At 37.5% G+C, this 18,252-nt stretch overlaps 1 protein-coding gene across 2 annotated transcripts in view; it reads right to left on the reverse strand.

Moving 5' to 3' along the window:
- The window catches only part of slc6a9 (solute carrier family 6 member 9), a 53,843-nt gene that overhangs the window by 29,262 nt on the left and 6,329 nt on the right, over nucleotides 1-18,252 (reverse strand). Inside the window, exon 2 of one of the 2 annotated variants that reach the window (XM_046851397.1) lies at nucleotides 17,200-17,450. In XM_046851397.1, coding sequence (XP_046707353.1) covers nucleotides 17,200-17,229 — 30 coding nt within the window. In that variant the 5' untranslated portion in view covers nucleotides 17,230-17,450. Of the gene's footprint in view, nucleotides 1-3,804; nucleotides 4,103-17,199; nucleotides 17,451-18,252 lie in introns of those variants that run through there. The other variant, XM_046851396.1, reaches the window with a different exon arrangement.

The raw sequence follows: 18,252 nt of genomic DNA on the forward strand, positions 1-18,252 counted from the left end.
GGGAGCAGCCGAAAGAAGAAGAAGAAGATAGTGTGTAATAGTTACTAGATTGTTAAATGGCACCAAAACTCGCAGTGGAAAGTAATGAATTTATACACTGCAAAATGCCAAGAATCTGTTGACCTTACATATTCAGGCAATACTGTCTAGTCACAAATAGTTTTTGCATTTTCAGCAAACCTACAATATGATTTTTGCCATGTAAATGCTGTGGCTGGAGTCAATTAGCTTTCCTCTACTATCAAACAGCCTCATATCTACATGTAAACAAGAAATAATTGACTGTCATAGGTCTATCATATCAATATAATATACTTTAAAAATGCTAATCAATTTGCTAATAAACACTTTGCATTACAGGACAAACTTCTCCTTCCTCGTGGAATGTTTGGTTGGGAAACTCCCTCAGCATGTCACAAACAATATAAATCACCTGGAGGCTGTAAAAAAAACCAAACTAACCTCTAAAGAATCTTACAAGTTCTGCCTAAAAAGTAAAAGTAGCTTATATATAACTAACCGTGAGTAACTATTACCAATAGTTTTCCCCAAAGGCATGTAAAAGAAACACCAGGAGATAGTAAAGTTATATTTTGATTATGGACACAAAATACAGATAAGCACATTTATTGCATAATCCAGACCTAGATTCATTCCATTGTGTTCTCACCCTTCACCACATTTTGGATAGTGCTTGTATGTAACAAGCTTTTCGCAGAGATCGCAAAGATTGGGGTATGAAAGAATTAGAACTGTGTGACAGGACACGAGTGTGAAGAAGGCAGACACGCTAGCATTTACTTCAGTTATCTCTGTCTTATTCCAACCTGCTCATCTCTGTCTTTCTCATAATACAAGAAAGACAAGTGATAACAATTGTGCTGTGAGGTGGCAATCTCTAGGTCATGGAGAATAAAACCGAAGCACACAACATTCTATTTTAAAATGTATAATTTTACTATACATGCAACTGCATTTATTTCTTTAACTGTCCAGTTGACGAAAGGGCACCCGCTGTCTCCTGATGAGGTCTCTGTTGTAGCTCATCCACCTCAAGCATTAATAAGTGTTTTTGAAATGCTTTTCTGCTCATTACAGCTGTATAAATTGTTTGATTATTTTAGCTACTGCAGATGTCCAGGTCAGGTTATTCTCCTCTGATCTCTCTCATCATCAAGGCATTTCTACCTAAAGAAGTGATGCGTTTGACTTTAATTGTATTTTTGCCATTTTTTTAAGCCTACATGTCTGGCATTAATAATGAAGCAACAGTTAAAATCGCAGAGATCACATTTTTCCCCATTCTGATGTTTTTGTTAGCCTTAACCAAAGTGCTCGACTTACTTACTTTATGCATTGTGCTGTTGCCACATTATTGGATACAGATTACAATGTTACAGATTAGGTGTATCAGCAGCTGATGCGTGTAGCTTGATACATCTAGGATACAGACAGTTACAACACACAAAACAACCTAGAAAAGCCTTAAAAAATGATCAAAAAGAAACAGAACAAGAGAGTGCTTAGTACATCATATGCACTAGTGACTGGCAGCTGTATGCCTTGGAGGATAGTCAGAGGAGGATTCTGCACGGCGGCTGCCTTCAAAAGACCATATGGCTGTCCCTATGTCGCTCGCACTCTTGAGTGTACCTCTCTGATGGTACGTCCTTGTGTTGTGAATGACATAAGATGTCCATTTGTTGAACATACCAGATTACCATATACAAAAAGTAAACATCACTTGTGAGATCGTATAACCGACGCAGAAATCTAGGACAAGATTATCATCATCTGTGCATTCCAGTGCATTGACTAACACGATTGACATATTTTTTTTGTTACTGTATTAACAGTTAAATGCTGAATGAGTTGAGGAGAAGCATGATGTGACTACATGCTGACCTGTTCGCCAATCCTCTGAACACCTCATTTCATTTGTCCATGCTGTTAAAGCAAGCGAGGCTCCGTCAGAGATTATAGCTCCATGTAACCTCTTGCAAGTCCTTATTAGCGCAATTATTACTGAACCATACGGTTTGCCTTTTAGCAATTCAGTACACAGGAGGAGTGATTACATCAAATATTAGCAGCTTGTAAAGAAAATTTCATAGAAATAAAGTTGTAAATGTAATCTAACAATTTATTCCTCGCTAAAGCAAAATACACTTCCATGATGTACAGTTTATTCAGATTTATTTGACTAAGCTAACATTACACAAGTATATTTTGAAAAATTTAATCATAGACTAATAATAAATAATATTACTTATATTAAAGTAAAAAAAAGTGTGTTTCCAATTTGAATATAATACAACCATATATAATCTGTGGAAAAAAAACATTATATCAAAAAGTGTTATTTTTTTTTATTAATTCATTTATTTTTTTAGATCCACCAATTGCCACTGCCAACAAACAGTTCCTGACTGAACTGCTGGTGCTATTAATATTAAGCCCTTTCCAACTCTCCTCAAACCTGAAATTGTGGAAAAATTATCATTACATACATACATTCATCTACAAGAGAAGGTACATCAAACACATTATTATGCATTAGAGCCTTAACTTTATTTAAAATTAGTTATATCAATTAGCCTAAACAAAAAATCTGGAATAATATTTTTTCATATCATATGTTTTTTTTTTTTAAACTGATCTTCTTTTCCATTTGTATTTGCTTTGCACGTTACTCAGAGAAGCACAGTGGCTCCACAGTGGCTCTTATTTCCGACAAATCTTTCTGTGGCTAAATGCTAATGTGTGTATGTAGTTTTGCACATATCAAATAAATAAAAAATTTTTTTTGTGTGTGTAGAGACGTCCAACAATGATCAAACCAATCAGACATCGGCTGGTGCAATGTACCATATATCCCTCCGCCAGTAAAAACATAATGTTCAATTATACTGTTTTTCCCTTTATGTACAGTAAATCAAAACTATATAGCCATGTCTCTGGAATAAAAGACCAATAATATATTTAAGTTGAAGGCAACATTATATTGAAACAAATACAGTACACATATAAAATAAAACATATAAAACTGATGTCCATTCATAAATTTCTATTTCATTGACAGTGTTGTTACATCTCCAGGCTCATTGAACAAAGTGGCAAATACACCACATGTAAATCTGGGACGTACAAAGTGGCTTAACGGATATCAGCGGCTCTTTTTCTCCGAGCAAATCTTCCTGGGGATTGTTTAAGTGCCCTAGCGGGTAAAAGGGAAGCAGAGGAAGAAAGAAAGGCATAAATATGAGTCAGACTCCTTTTAAAAAAAAAGCCTGGACACTTTCCTTCTTCGCTCTGTCATTCAGTCACACAGTTCTCCTGCCCACTTCCTTAAAACTTTATCACACAGCCCTTCTGCTAGTGCGGCCCGAACTTCCCACTGCAATTAGTTATAAAAACTTTTCAGCCCGGCCCACACGTGGTTTGTTTTTTAAGGAGCTGCAGCTCCCTTCTCACGTGGTATATGGACTATTGAGTCGTCACAGGCCCCCTGAATGATGGCTGAAAAATAAGGCGGTGCAAACAATGCTTGGCCTTGATTAATTCAATTCTTTCAGGACCCTGCACCGTCGTCCGGGCAGCTTCACACAATTGCCGCTTTGATGCTTGGGATAACGTACTCGTGCACTTAGTGAATTAAAATAATTACATTTTTAAAAATGTTCTGCCTTAATGATTTTTTTAATTGTAGCGAAGGTGTCAAACTTTTGCATTAAAAAAAAACGGAACTGTTTGTCATTACAGTTCTAGACGTTCTACCAAAGACACAGGAAGAAAAACACTGACCTGATCGGCCTGAAACGCCACGGTGTTGGTGGACTCCGCCATGGTTTACCAGCACCTGCAGTTTCTCTAGGTTCCGATCTTGAGTTCTTCATTCACCTTTCCATTTGCTTTCACAGAAGGCGCGTGCACGAGGAGGGGGGGCGGGTACCCTCCTTTCGGCTAGGCTTGATTAATGCCTGAATTATTTTCACCTCATTTCATTTGAGGGAGTTCTGCTTCCTCTCCGCCTCTTTCAATCATTCGGTGTGGAAGCGTTCTCTCTTTTTCTCCCACCCTCCAGCAAACCCACACTGCCTCTCTCACATTCCCTCCTTCATCCATTCCCTTGCTTTACCTCATTTCCAGTCCCTTTTCTGCTCTATTATACTTTGGAGAAAATGCCCCCCCCCGCCGTATTCGTCTACACTCGTAGGGGGGAGCTGAGCAGATCCACAGCCCTTGCCTCTACTTTTGCGATGAATAGATTCGTTGTCATTCAAAGCACTTTGGGTGCATACTGAGTATCAGGAAACTGCTAGCTTAGCTGCCTGGAGTTTGCTAGATGAAAGGGCGAGAGGACTGTGCGCATCCACAAGATTCTGTTCCACAGTTTCTTCTACTTGTTTTCAGAGGAGCTGAACCCAGACCACCAACGCTTCCTATTCACAGATACTTGACTCTCAAATCCTCGTCCCTCAACATTGCCAAGCCTTCAGTAACGTCCTGCTAGAGGCCAGAAGAGGGACAGACGCTGTCCTCCTTCTGCGCTGCACCATACTCCCTGTAATTCATCTGCTTTTTCTCTAAAAGGCAACAGATTTCCTACTCTTTGTTGTTGCAGCCACAACCAGTCCATAGATCCATTGCTGGAAGGTGGTGCTTGCCGGAAAGAGGATAACTGCACCACAATGCATGGGAAAAAGATTGTAGAGAAGCCGAAATCTTCACACAAAAGAAAGCTTTCAATTGATGCTCTTGGCGGTGGCCTCAACCGAGTATCCTGTTAGTGGTGTCAGAAGTTGACAAGCTTTTGGCCATCAGCCTAATGAGCATTTAGTGAAGGTAAACAATAGGAGTAGGGTGTTCAATAAACAGGCCCTAAGTTAATATGGTGTGAGGATTGATGCAGCAGATTTCACACTGATTGAGACCTCAATTCTTACACAGGATCTCATGAACATGAAGAGCTATCAAACAGCACTTGCTTTGTGTGTTTTTAGCACAGTATCATCAAGAGATTCCAAAAAGTTGCATGCAATGTAACATTACAATGTTTCATACTCTAAAACAATGCAACAGCATTTTCTGGACTGATGGTCTACATTTCCTAGGGGTGCAATGATACAGCTTATAGTAGCATACTGTTTTATTTGAGCCTGCACATGAACAATACATTTAATAAGGCGTTTAATAAAGTAGGCTACCACTTATTTTAAGATTTATACTTAATACTTATATTGAACCATCAAGACTAACAAAAAATGAAGTCTATAATCTCAAATCTACACTAGCTTCCATTCTATTTCAAATCAGGAAAGACTACAATGGTTTAAAAACCATTTCTCCTAAACACACTGTGTTCACAAACCAATGAGCTAGCATACAAGCAGCAATGGATTTAGTCCATTGGAAAAGTAGCAATGGATTCACTTAACAAATATCCAGTTCTAGTGTATGGAGCACTTCGGCTTCCTAGTAGGTTACTGTTATTAGTGTAACATACATCCACGTAAAACTAGACAAAAACATGAAGCAGCAGCATACAAAACTCACACACACTTGCACATCTCTCTTTGTTGTATTCAGTTAGCATCTCCTTGCTACAAATAACAAATCTCCTTCAAATAACTAAAAAAAATCTGAGCAGCTAATAGGAAGCTAATAGCTGCATATATAAGATTTTATGCATGTCCATGGCTACAGAGACCTGGGTAACTCTAATAGATAAAAAGCAATGTCCAACACTTCAGACACACCACCCCTGAGAGTCTTCTGTGACTAATGAAATCTTGGCCTTGGATTTAATGTTTAATAAGCCATGTTTGATTGTGTTACATTCTATTGCACAGTTTCTTTGCTAAAAAAAGTCGGAATGGATCTTGCAAAACTACCCTGAATCATTTTAAAGTTTTTATTATTGTGCATTAAATGTTCTGTAACAAATAACAATAAAAACTGATGTAGATGGCGTGGCTTATTTTTGCTCCCTTAAAAATGTCAAGACGTGTACATTTATTTACACCCAAAGCAAAGCACCGAACCAACCGTGTTAACTTTGTGGTAGCTCACTGGATAAGACTTTGGAATTTTGATCAAAAGGCAGTGAGTTCAAATCAAGCAATCCCTTTTTGCCACTGCTGGGACCCCGAGTAAGCATAAATGAAATAATATTGTAATATTAATTATTGTTATATAATATTGTCGTTAAGGGCATCTGAAAAAATTCTGTATAAGTTACCATATGCCTTTCTACAATACTACCAGCTGGTAAACCAATCGATTTATTCCAACTGATACCTGTATAGCAGATGCATATGTAGAAATAATACTGCACAAGCTAATTTAACTTGATGAGTAAAATTTATTGAGTTTTGTATCAAGTATCAAAATCTAAATAGTAAAAAAAGTCAAACACTTTAAGTGCACTGATATTTTTTTTTTTTTAGATGCATTGTTACGGATTTCCTTTTAGTTTCCACAATCAGTTTTTGATACAGGTCTTAGAAGACGATGTACTCTACAAATGCAATGCCTAGTAATTAGCCAGAATATGGAAAAACAAGTAATTTGCCCCCTTAGCCACACCCACTCAGTTACCCATTATATCTCGCTTAGCATGGCAGAAATTCACCTAAGCAGCAATATTGTATAGGGTTAGGGTTAGGGTTATATATATTCTTGGACATGAAGCTTATATAGAGACTCCTAAAGGTTCTGTATGAGGGCCAAAGATCACAATGTGCATAATAATTAGTTGGTTCCTTTCTAGCAGATGTCAATACAAGTCTCTTCGCCATATCCATTTGGTTTAATACATTTTTAAACAAGTTATTTTCAACTTGTCATCAACTCATAACTCGAGACCCTTCTCGGATTAGGGATTGTGACTCAATACATTTAAATCACAAACTGAATATAAAGTTGAGATTTTAACTGAAAGCTTTGTATATTTTTTTGACCTTATTATGACTACTGCACATTTTCACAGGTGCCAGCACGGATAACAAGAAAATCCTAGGGAAAAAAAAAAAAGAGAGAGAGAGAGAGAGAGAGAGAGAGAGAGAGAGAGAGAGAGAGAGAGAGAGAGAGAGAAAGAAACAGATTTCACCACAGAATCCCCCAGCGTATGTCGGGTATTTTTTAGCTGAACAGCGATCAAGAAAGCTGCAGTAATGTGTGGATTTATATGCAACCAGCACAGTGTAAAAACTTACGTTACACATTTGATACAAACGAACATAAGCATGTGTTTAGGCTGTTTATGATGATGTATATGATATGGGCTAAAAAGATTTTTTCTGTTGATTAACTGCATTAATTTTTGTATACTGAGCATTAGAATATAGTATTCAACTATTATCAGAATTACTAATAAACAAATTCAGACAATTACAGACAGCCCTGACTCTTTTTCTAGTGCAGCAAATGACAAAACAAAAAAAACATGGCAAACATTTGGTGTGACTGCCACCAACCTTTTTAAAATTCTTCTTATTCGAAGATAGTGTCCTATGAATCTATACCTCACAGTTTATCTATTCAACATAAACAAATCCACTATTGAATGCAAATCCTTTCCTATTCATTGACCAGTTCTTTTTCAGATTTTTTGCCTCTCTCTGATCCAATGGTTTTGAGTTGCTTGTAATGTAAAGAATAAGAACAGTGCTGTAAATGACAATCAGCCACACTTTTAACAGGAGTTTTTAATTAGCCAGATTCTAAGGTTCTAAGTTTCACAGTTCTACAATTGCTAATAATGTTGTTGGTTTTAAAAGGTATTTGCAGCTCGGTGGCTAATAAGACTTCATATAACAGCTGTTTGAATGTCATTTAATGTTTGAATGTCACTTAATCAATGTGTGTTGATAACTGCCTAAAACACTGCGATAAACTAACAACATTAATGGAATAAAAGAATGCTGTCAGTGGCTCTGATCTATTGTAACTTCACTTGACATTTACTAATGAAAGCTGGATTTCCAGCTCCATCCTACTTGATGAAGTGCTGAAGGACCAGCCGAATGTCCTCAAGATCTGGCTCATCCTCTCTAGATACAGTCTCCCAAGCAGGCTATAGAATATGTGTTTTATTTTGTTCCATCTTACATTCACAGACAGACAAACAGATACAGATACAGACAGACACAAACACAAACACACACACACACACACACACACACACACACACCGCTCCAGGCAGCGTGTTGCATCTGAGCCATGGGCCTGGCACGAAGAAAGTTTGACACCAGCGGTCATTAGAGTCTCCAGGGGCCGCAGCCAACTCCTATTAGTCAAAATGCAGCACGGGGTCTTGCCGCCTGCCATACAATAGCGCTCTTCTAATGAGGATATGAAGACTGGCTATTTTGACAACTCAGCAGAATGGAAAGCTACAAGAAGAAGGAAAGGAAGAACAAAAAAAGGAAAAAGCATACCCGAAGCAAGCATGTGTTAGGGCAATTAGCTCTGATAATTAGATGGTTATATTAGGTACTTAGTGCTCATTAGGGAACACAGATTTCAAACCGTTGACTAAGTCCCAAATTAGCAGTGAACATTCAACAGGACCTTTTCCACACTCCAAAACTCCACACTCTGAAAGAGACAAGCTACTTTTTTTGGTTTATTTTGAATGAGAAATAAGGTTTGGAGTGTGGATTTAGCAGTTAGCATTGGCCTTCCAAATCAACATCATCACTGACTACAGGTAGCTAAATAAAGGGATACTTCACTTCATAGAAAAGTTGGAAGAGTATGTGGAAAAGTATATGCAGAAATGTAGTTTGTCTAGATTTGCGATGAGCACATAGTGTATACTAGAAAACCACCTGTTCAGGTGTTGCTAGATGCATAAATAGTCCTGTACTGCCAACACTTGAATGTCTTGCATAAGGCCATGGACACTCCCTGCAAACCAGCAGCAAGTTTATATTCAAGAAGGTTGAAGGTCTTCAAGTAGTAATTAAAGAACATGGAGCTAATTCCAATAATTAAAAGGTCCAACTATTTTTTGAATGTAGAATTTGGTGCAAAATGGTTACAAAAAGCAAGCAGGGATGGAATGATACAAGATTAAATGTCGATATGATATGATATGATATATGATATGATATGATATGATATGATATATGATATGATATATGATATGATATGAAATATGACATAGTGGTGCCTTGGTATAATACATTTTCTATTGAAACTTGATCTGTTTAGCATTTAACCAAACATCAGAACCATAGACATGAAGTGCATTAGTTCCCATTGATTATCAGTTTAAAAAAGGTAACGTCATCTAATGACTCATGAGAGGTCTGCATCACTGGGTGTTTATTACTTATTCAATTGTTTTGTAATTCATGCCTTTTCCATCTTCTAAAATATCAGCACAAGAAAGAAAAAAAAACAAAAGACAGAAAAAAGAGAGAGAAAATAGAGTATGGAGTGTGTATGTGTGTGTGTGTGTGTGTGTGTGTGTGTGTGTGTGTGTGTGTGTGTGTGTGTAAATAATTCCATTGCATCTCCCTATTCCACACATAAAGGAAGTTACTCTTCAAAGAACTGATTGTATTTTTTGGAAGATTCAGGTTACTTATTTTTTATTTTTGTGATTGGTACTTTGTTTTATGTTTATGACGCAATCTGGGAAACATATTGTTCTGCACCCAGACACATGGCATCAAGACCTTGTAATAGTACAAGACATTTTTGTATGCCTCATTTTATAATGTGTCATTGTATCTGCAAATAGGTAAGAGCATGATTATTAGCCATTATTACCCGTTATTCCAATTTTTTTTGCCTATTTACGTCATTTTCTGAAAGCAACCCCACCACACACACACACACACACACACAGACACACAAAAGAGGAAACAAAAAATAAGGCACAACATAGGAGTGAATTGAGAATTTGTTCAAACTGGACTGGAAAACCAGAGAAAAGGACAAGCAGGCAGTAAATTTGCCAGAAAGGAAGTGCAGTTTCAAGCATCTCTGCTTAACCAGGTATTTCCTATTCGGGACACGTCTGTGCTATTGACAAGGCGAACAACAGAGCCTCAGTGAGCACTAAAATACTACTGCTGACTAAAAATGTCACTTTTTTTAACTTACTGCACCTTTGATGCACCACCTCTTTCCGCCGCACTCTCAGTTTTTTTCCCCCCAATCTCAAGTGGCATGTCCGACACACACATAAAAACTAACACACACAAAGCAGGGGACTACGACATAAAGCAATCCTGCACGATTCTCAGCCAGGACAACAATGAGTCTGAAAACACTGCCTGGCCTACATAGCATGCGATGCTGGTAACAAACTGTCTGGTTGTATACACAACTTAAAAAGCCAAATGCTTAACACTAAATCTACCACTAGATCTAATTTAGCTCTGAATTAACTCATTGTGATACGGTCATGTGCACACTTATTACCATTAACTGAGTTGTATTATTGATTTTAAATATAATACCCAATATTCGTAACAGCTCAAAACACAAAACCAAACAATGAAACTGTTAAACATAAAATTAAGCTTTTTAAATGTTTACATATCCAATTACTGCCCTTTTTCAAAAGATATTCTCAAAATTCATTTGATTAATTTATTTGTTTATTTATGAAAGGAAAAAAATAAAAATAAAAATCACTCTGCTGCTGAGCATGAAATGCTTAAAGATCACTATTAGATAATGTTACATGTTATGCCTACAGAAACAATAAAGATGGCTGTGAATATACTTCCTTTTGACAGCCTTAGAATTGTAAATACATTTATATAATTTTCTAACATTTCTATTGAATTATAATATTTGCATTATTGTGTTTATATTTTCACTGGATTATGAATCAATAAGATGCATGGTTTGATGTGTGGTACTGAAAGTGTTATTCTTCTTTTTAAACTTTTTCAATTCAGGTTGCCAAGTATAAGAAGACGCAGGTGCTCTGCAGTGGAGACAAGAGTCTTGGGAGTATTTTAATCCTGCTTGACCTGAGAACACTGATGGCGAACCATGAACCATTTCCAAGTCTAGGGCAAAAGAAACAGGAAAATCTAATCATTTGAAGCTGGAGTTAAAATTAACTTCCTGTGCCATATCTTTAGCTGGTTTGTGTAGTATATTTAAAGTATATAATCTGTGACAGGTTCAGCATTGCTCAGGAATACAAAGAAACGATTAACAGCGGCTGAGTAAATCCAAAGTTTTTATGATAATTTCCCCCTCCTGGAAGGGCCCCAGCTGCTAATTCTTTATAAATAGCGAGTCGCTCGCCTCTGGGGAAAATGGGGCTCAGCAGAAAGGCAAGGACACAAATCGAACTGGAAAAAAGAATTCACGTTTAGAGAAACATATGGGACCATCAGAATAGATGGGAGGTTGGTAGGAGTGTTGCATCAGTTTAATGAGTTCAGTAAGTAAAAACTGGAATGGTCGCACTTGTAATTTCAAGCTTTGGAGAGACACTAACACGTTGGCCCAGAGTGGTTCAGGAAAGAACAGAAAGACCATGTGTTACTATGTTTGAAGCGCAACACTGTGGCGACCATATTTGTGCACATGTTTAAAGCAAACATGTTCCAAAGGGAGGTCAGGGGAAAGAGAAAAGGGCTTCTGAAGGGTCAAGGCTGTTTTTCGCAAGTCACAAAGAAATGTTCCAGGAAGCAGTCAAAGATACTTTTAATACACCAGTGAAGAACTTTGAGACACGGTAACATTGAGACATGGTAACCATGAACTTTACAGAAAGAAATAGTTCAGGTTTTTATTTATTATTTATTTATTTTATTTTTTTAAGAAACAAGAGAATTTGAAACTGTGTTGGAGGTCCTTTGACACGGATAGCTTCATAGTGATAAATAATAGCAAAGAGGGGCTGGCTGTGGGGAAAGACCCCTGAGAATTGTGAACCCCCCTTTATCCCATGCCTGTATCTCCTATTCAGCAAGGCAACCAGGGGAGCAGGTTGGATTCAAGCACAAAAAAATGACCTAAATATGGGGTGAAAAGCTGCTGAAGGCTTGCAATTCAACTTGTAAAAGAAATAATCATCCGAAGCCAGATGGAGCAATGGTGTGAAGACACATGGGTAGACTAAAACACAAAACAGCATCCTATTTTTGTAGTTGCTGTTGGCTTTGCTGTTAGTATTTTTGTTTAACTTCAGACCACCTCCATACATAAAAGGAGAAAGGAAGCAAAACAGAAAAACTAAATTTTCAGCTTGAGTGGTTTCTTCAAACAGAATCCAAAGGCTGAGCCTCAATGGGGCCTTTTGGCGCAGGGTAGCTGGATTTTTTTATTTTTTTGTTAAGGAAATGCAGCAGTGGACGTGTTTAGCATGTGGTGGCCCTTGTCCCCCATTGTGGCTTCACCACAGTGACTGCCTGACCCAGGCTTGTTGCACTGTATTGCAAAGCAAAACAGACAGTGTGTTCGACTTCCCCTTTTCTCCGCCACATCTGTTTTCAGTCCCCTTGATGCAGCATGGTGCAAAGCCTCACAGTGTTACCAGTGTTAGAATAACCTAGAGGGCGAATCGCATCTCAATATGTTCCTTACGTAAGTCTGAAACATCTAGCAGAGACATGGCCTTGAGAAGAGCCTGAATAAATGTGCAAATAATGAAGGATGTCCAGAATGCAATGTAACTAAACTGACCTTAATTGACTCTTTGTTTAATAAAATTTAAATAAAAATGTATTTATTTTGTAATTGAGATAGGATAAAGAAGTCAGAAAAAAGATAGGAGTATGAACATATCCCAGCCTTGCTCTGATTTGTTTAGAGTTTTTGCAGGTCGCTGACAGTAAAGGACGATATGCAGTTTGAGATGGTAAACAGCATGTGCACTGAACTGATATTTCATTGTCTACGCATCAAGGGCCTCTTAAAGCTGAATAGCTCCTGTCTTGAGATAAGGAAAAGTCACAGTCTAGTCAAGCCCTTGGCACTAGCTTGCGTGCCATTGTTTTGTATGACAGCACAAACAACAATTTTCATTACTATAGTAGACGTGGAGAAGTGTCCGCTGCTCAGATATTGTAAAGTACCTTAAATAAAGGGTTTGTATGGAAATAGGAGAGATGCACCTTCAAGCAGGACACAGCAACAAAAGTGATCTGTCCATCAAAAAAGTAATTTCCTGCTGAATGCACTGCACTGTCCACAAAGTCCCTGATCATACAAAAGTTATACAAGGGCATACAGTAGAGAAGCTGTTTAACAACAAAGACACAGGCCCCTTACTTAAAAAACAATAATGCTAAAAGTTTAAACAAATGTATGCAATTTACGTAACATCCTAAACAATGCATGTAGCTTACTGTGCATGTAATGGATCCCCCTGTGTAGCACGTGTAACATACTGTGAAATACATGGCACCCCTGTGCAGTTAATGGAAGCTATTGTGCAATACATGTAACACCTTGTACAATATATGGAACCCCCTGTGTAATACATGTACAACACTGAAATACATGGAACCCCTATGCAAATAATGGAACCCATTGTGCTATACATGTAACACCCTGTACAATACATGAAACCCCCTGTGTAAAACATGTAACACCCTGTACAATACATGAAACCCCCTGTGTAATACATGTAACCCCCTGTACAACACGTGTAACACCCTGTACAATATGTGTAACAGCCTGTGCAATATGTGTACCCTACTGAGAAATACATGGAACTGCTGAGCAATTATTGGAACCCATTGTGCAATACGTGAAACACCTTGTCTAATACCTGTAATGCCCTGTCTAATACATGTAACAGCCTGTGAAATACGTTGTAGCATGTGCAATACATGCAACCTACTGTGAAATACATGTAACAGGTGAAACATTGAAAAAAATTTGTTTTCTTGATTTTCATGTTTAATTAGAAAGTTGCAAAGTTATGCATCATTCTAAAGGTGCTATTACAAGTACAGTAATAAAGATGTCTATGGGAGTCAATTTATGTTTTTATACTGCGCAAAGCACAAGTGGTATTCTAGGGCTATGTTTTCTAGAACATATGACAAGTTCTTTTCCAAGTTTGAAATACTACTTAATAATCACAAAGTGACATTTCAGCCTGTTTCACGGTTTCTGAACATAATTACATATAATTTTCCAGAGGCGTCACATCAGCAGCAATTTATAAAATGGACACTTATGGTGGATCAGCTGGACAATGTTCCGGGTGTTTAAATGCCGTACATGTAAATACATGTTAGTCTTTTCCCTTCACTTAACATGAATGACAAATAAAAGTGTGACATATTTATGACCATGGCTTGTATGCATGTGGCATGTGGGAGATATATATATTTTGATGCATGCAATTCAATAATAGTTTCTCAAATGTTCCATGCTGTATGATACACTGATTTGGCAGTACACTACATTTTGAGTATAGTTTTTGAATTCTGACCTTGGAAATGTCTTGTTCTTTTTATTATTTTGGCTCTATAGCATCACTAAGCATAATTCCTGAGAAGACTGAGCAAAGCGCATCCCCCTCCCCCCATCCTAACCATGTTCTTCAGAGGGACCATCGAGAGCATCTTTAGCAGCTGCATAACTGCCTGGTTTGGGAACTGCACCGTCTAGGATCGCAAGACCCTACAGAGGATAATGAGGGCGGCTGAGAAGATCATCAGCGTCTCTCTCTCCTCTATCACGAACATTTATACCACACACTGCATCCGCAAAGCCAACAGCATTGTGGACGACCCCACACACCCCTCATACACACACTGCACTCTCCTACCATCAGGAAAGGAGGCATTCAAACCACACATCCAGACTCTCACACACACACACACACACACACACACACACACACACACACACACACACACACACACTCACTCAACTAACACTTAATGTGTTACTAAACTGTACAACCTGAACTCAACATCCTCATCTCAATCCATTCCACCACCATATTATATTTATATTTAATCATATTGTTTACATACTGTTTACATACAGCTGTTTACATACTGTTTATATGCTGTTTTTTGCACCTCTCGACTGCTGCTACTGCAGTTTTTGCACCACATTGTGTTTATGTTTACAAATACTCTTACACTCCTGTATACAGTTCTATTTTGCACATTACTGTATAACCTATTATACAATAGGTTTACTATTTTGTGTTTCGTGTATCTGTCCCACACTCTGTCTGTCTGTCTGCACTGTTTGCGCTCGATTGCACACGATGCACTTTATGTGGCGAGGACACTTACTTTAATCCTTTGCTCTGTGTTCTGATATGTAGCTTTATTTTGTGTGATGTAGCTCTATGTTTAATGTAGCACCAGGGTTTTGGAGGAACATTGTCTCATTTCACTGTGTGTCAGCTAGATATGGTAGAAAATAAAAGCTTCTTGACTTGACTAATCCATTCATCCTTCAAATTGGATGGGAGGCTCTTTCATGAATGATTTCGTTGATTATTTATTCAATCATATCGAAAAAGCTCCTAAAATTTCCTAAAAGTGACCCTTTTTTCCTTAAGTAAGAACACCACACACACACACACACACACACACACACACACACACACACACACACACACACACACACACACACACACACACTAAATCTGAAGGATAATGCAGCACTGCAGCCATTCAGATGGAACTGTACTCAAAAGAAAGCAGAAGTATTAAGCTGGGAATGCAACGTCATCTTGTGTACAGTTACTGAAAGTGCTACAGACATATAATCTCAACTGCAATTTTAAAAGTATACTCAAGAGCAGTTCAGTTTAGGATGGCACAGAAAATGAGGAATTGATCTGATGTACATTTGGAGTCACTTTAAGGAATGAAGACATTTTGGGTACTAATGATCAACAGCTCTGCATACAGAAACAGTATATTACTTCCACATCCATTGGTTTATTGTTCTTTTAATGCCAATGCTAGCATCCATGGCTATTTTCATAGCAGGATCAAAGTAGAGAAAGTGAGACAATACGGAAATAAATCGTACAGTTTTTTGACTGTGACAAAAATCTGTTTTAAATTCAGTTATTTTAAATCCGTGGTTTTAATACTTTAAGAATTCCAGTATATCCTTTAGTGACACATCCAAATTAATGGACAAATATGAATTTATGACAATAACTGGACCATGTCCGACTATCTATAATGGTTTAGCAATGATCCACCATGAAGAAAAAAAGTCTCTTATATAGAATGAGATTTTATATAGTCTAATAAAAGTTCTAACACTAAGCACAAACATAATGCACAGATCTACACAACAGCCAGATTTACACTAATGACATCCAAATGAATACATTCACTATTTGTTTCCTTACTGAACAGTGTTAACAAATCTAATATACATTGTACTCCGTCACTAAAACCTAAGTCCTGATTCTCACTGCATGCATCAACAAGCCTGTTCTCCTCTCCTCTTCTACTACTGGATGACCTTTAGGCTGTATTTATTCATATTTCATGGTTTGTTTTTATGTCTTTGTAGATTTTAGCCAGTCTATTGGCATATATTACCAAGTTTAAACAGTAGACCTATAATGTATTAAAAACTTTTGTGTTTTGAATGCTTCAGCCAAACTATTGCAAACCATCCCTGCAATACTGACTATCCCAAGTTAATGATGGTCAAAGGAAAGTTCCTCTTGGCTCAGGCTAATTACTAATGTTGCACACAGGACTCACACAGGTATAAACAGGACATGACACTGATTTATTGTAATGATGCTGAAGTACATCTTTGTAATTGAGAATTTGGATTGGAAATGGACATTTGTACATTGTGTATTGAGCAAATTCAACAGGAGCTTATTTCTCGTTTTCAAATGGCCCATTTGCTAGATTATTCACTGAAGGAGAAACTGCATGAGTGGATTTATTGTGTAAATTCTTTTAAATATTTGACATTAAAAGTTGTGTTTGTGTGTGCGATGTCATTATAGTGAGCAGTATTAGCATTCTATTAGCAATCTGACTATTTCAAAGTTACTGAGAGCACCATGCTGTTATAATGTTGCACCTGCAGTCAGATTTTTTTGTATATGCTATTTTCTTCTGTCTACTTGCCAAAAATATTCCTAAACTGATAGATTGGTGAGAGAACTTTTTAACTTTTTTGTAACAGATATAAAAGTGGACACAAGCAAAATGAAAAAAATACAATACAGTATTAAATAAAAAGACTCACCAAGATGCCAGAAAACTGTTTTTCCTCCATATTGGCAAACTATGGTCCTCTTGCAGAAGGATGAAGGTCCTCTGCTCTCTGGGACTTGTCCTTGTGTTGCTTGATGTGTGTCTCTCCCACTGCGCTTTCTCTCTCTCTCTCCCTCTCTCTTTCTCCAACACTGACTCTCTCACTCCTCTTGTTCACTTGCTGGCTACTTCGCAGAGCTGGGCTTTATGCTAATTCCACACTAATCCAGGAACTTTTCTATGCTGTGAAAGGGACATGTGACAGAAAGTGGGGCGGGAGGGACGGTACAAAATGGGAAGGAAAGCAATACTGTTTACTGCATTTTTCTTTTACAAACCATTTTATAAAACAAGCTCTGCATTTGTCCTAAAAGAAAAAATAAAGAAGTGTGAAATGTACAGTCAATAATGCTGATCTGTTTAAGCGCAAACCATTGCTTCTTCCACACCAAATGCTTTACCACAGTAAGAACCTCCAAGCATATTCAAACCATATAGGTTTTTTTTTCCCACATCCCAGCAAATCCATTATCACTCTATAAACAGATGGAGGCCCTTATCACTTAATGACACTTCTTCAGCTATCAGGTAGCCCCGGTGACAGCGCAGTAGCTCACTCAAAAATTTTAGTGGGCTTCCTACTTGGTTTTAATCTCTGGAAATATAATTATCTGCTTAACGTTTTTAGGAGTCCCTAAGCAATTAAAACAGGTCGCTTCCATTACTCAGCTCACTGAAATCACTAAACGAGAACAGAGGGTTTCATGGACTAGAAATTGTCCAAACTCAGCAGTTTTGCTTTAGATTTGACAATGTGTTACTGTGACATGTTTTGTGCATTTCATAAATTCTGGGTCTTTAGTAATAGAACAATAGTCTTTTTATAAAACCTTTACAAAAACAAGAAATTAAAAAGTGGCTTTTTTTTCTAAGAATGAGACTGTGTCAATCATTTGGAATAATATGCTTAAATCAATATAAAAATGTAGGACGTTTTCAAATCAATCCTACACTGAGCTCAAGAGCTTATATTTAGTTTTAGCAC

The sequence above is a fragment of the Silurus meridionalis genome, chromosome 6, assembly GCF_014805685.1.
Source record: "Silurus meridionalis isolate SWU-2019-XX chromosome 6, ASM1480568v1, whole genome shotgun sequence".
In the NCBI taxonomy this organism is placed as follows: Eukaryota; Metazoa; Chordata; class Actinopteri; order Siluriformes; family Siluridae; genus Silurus; species Silurus meridionalis.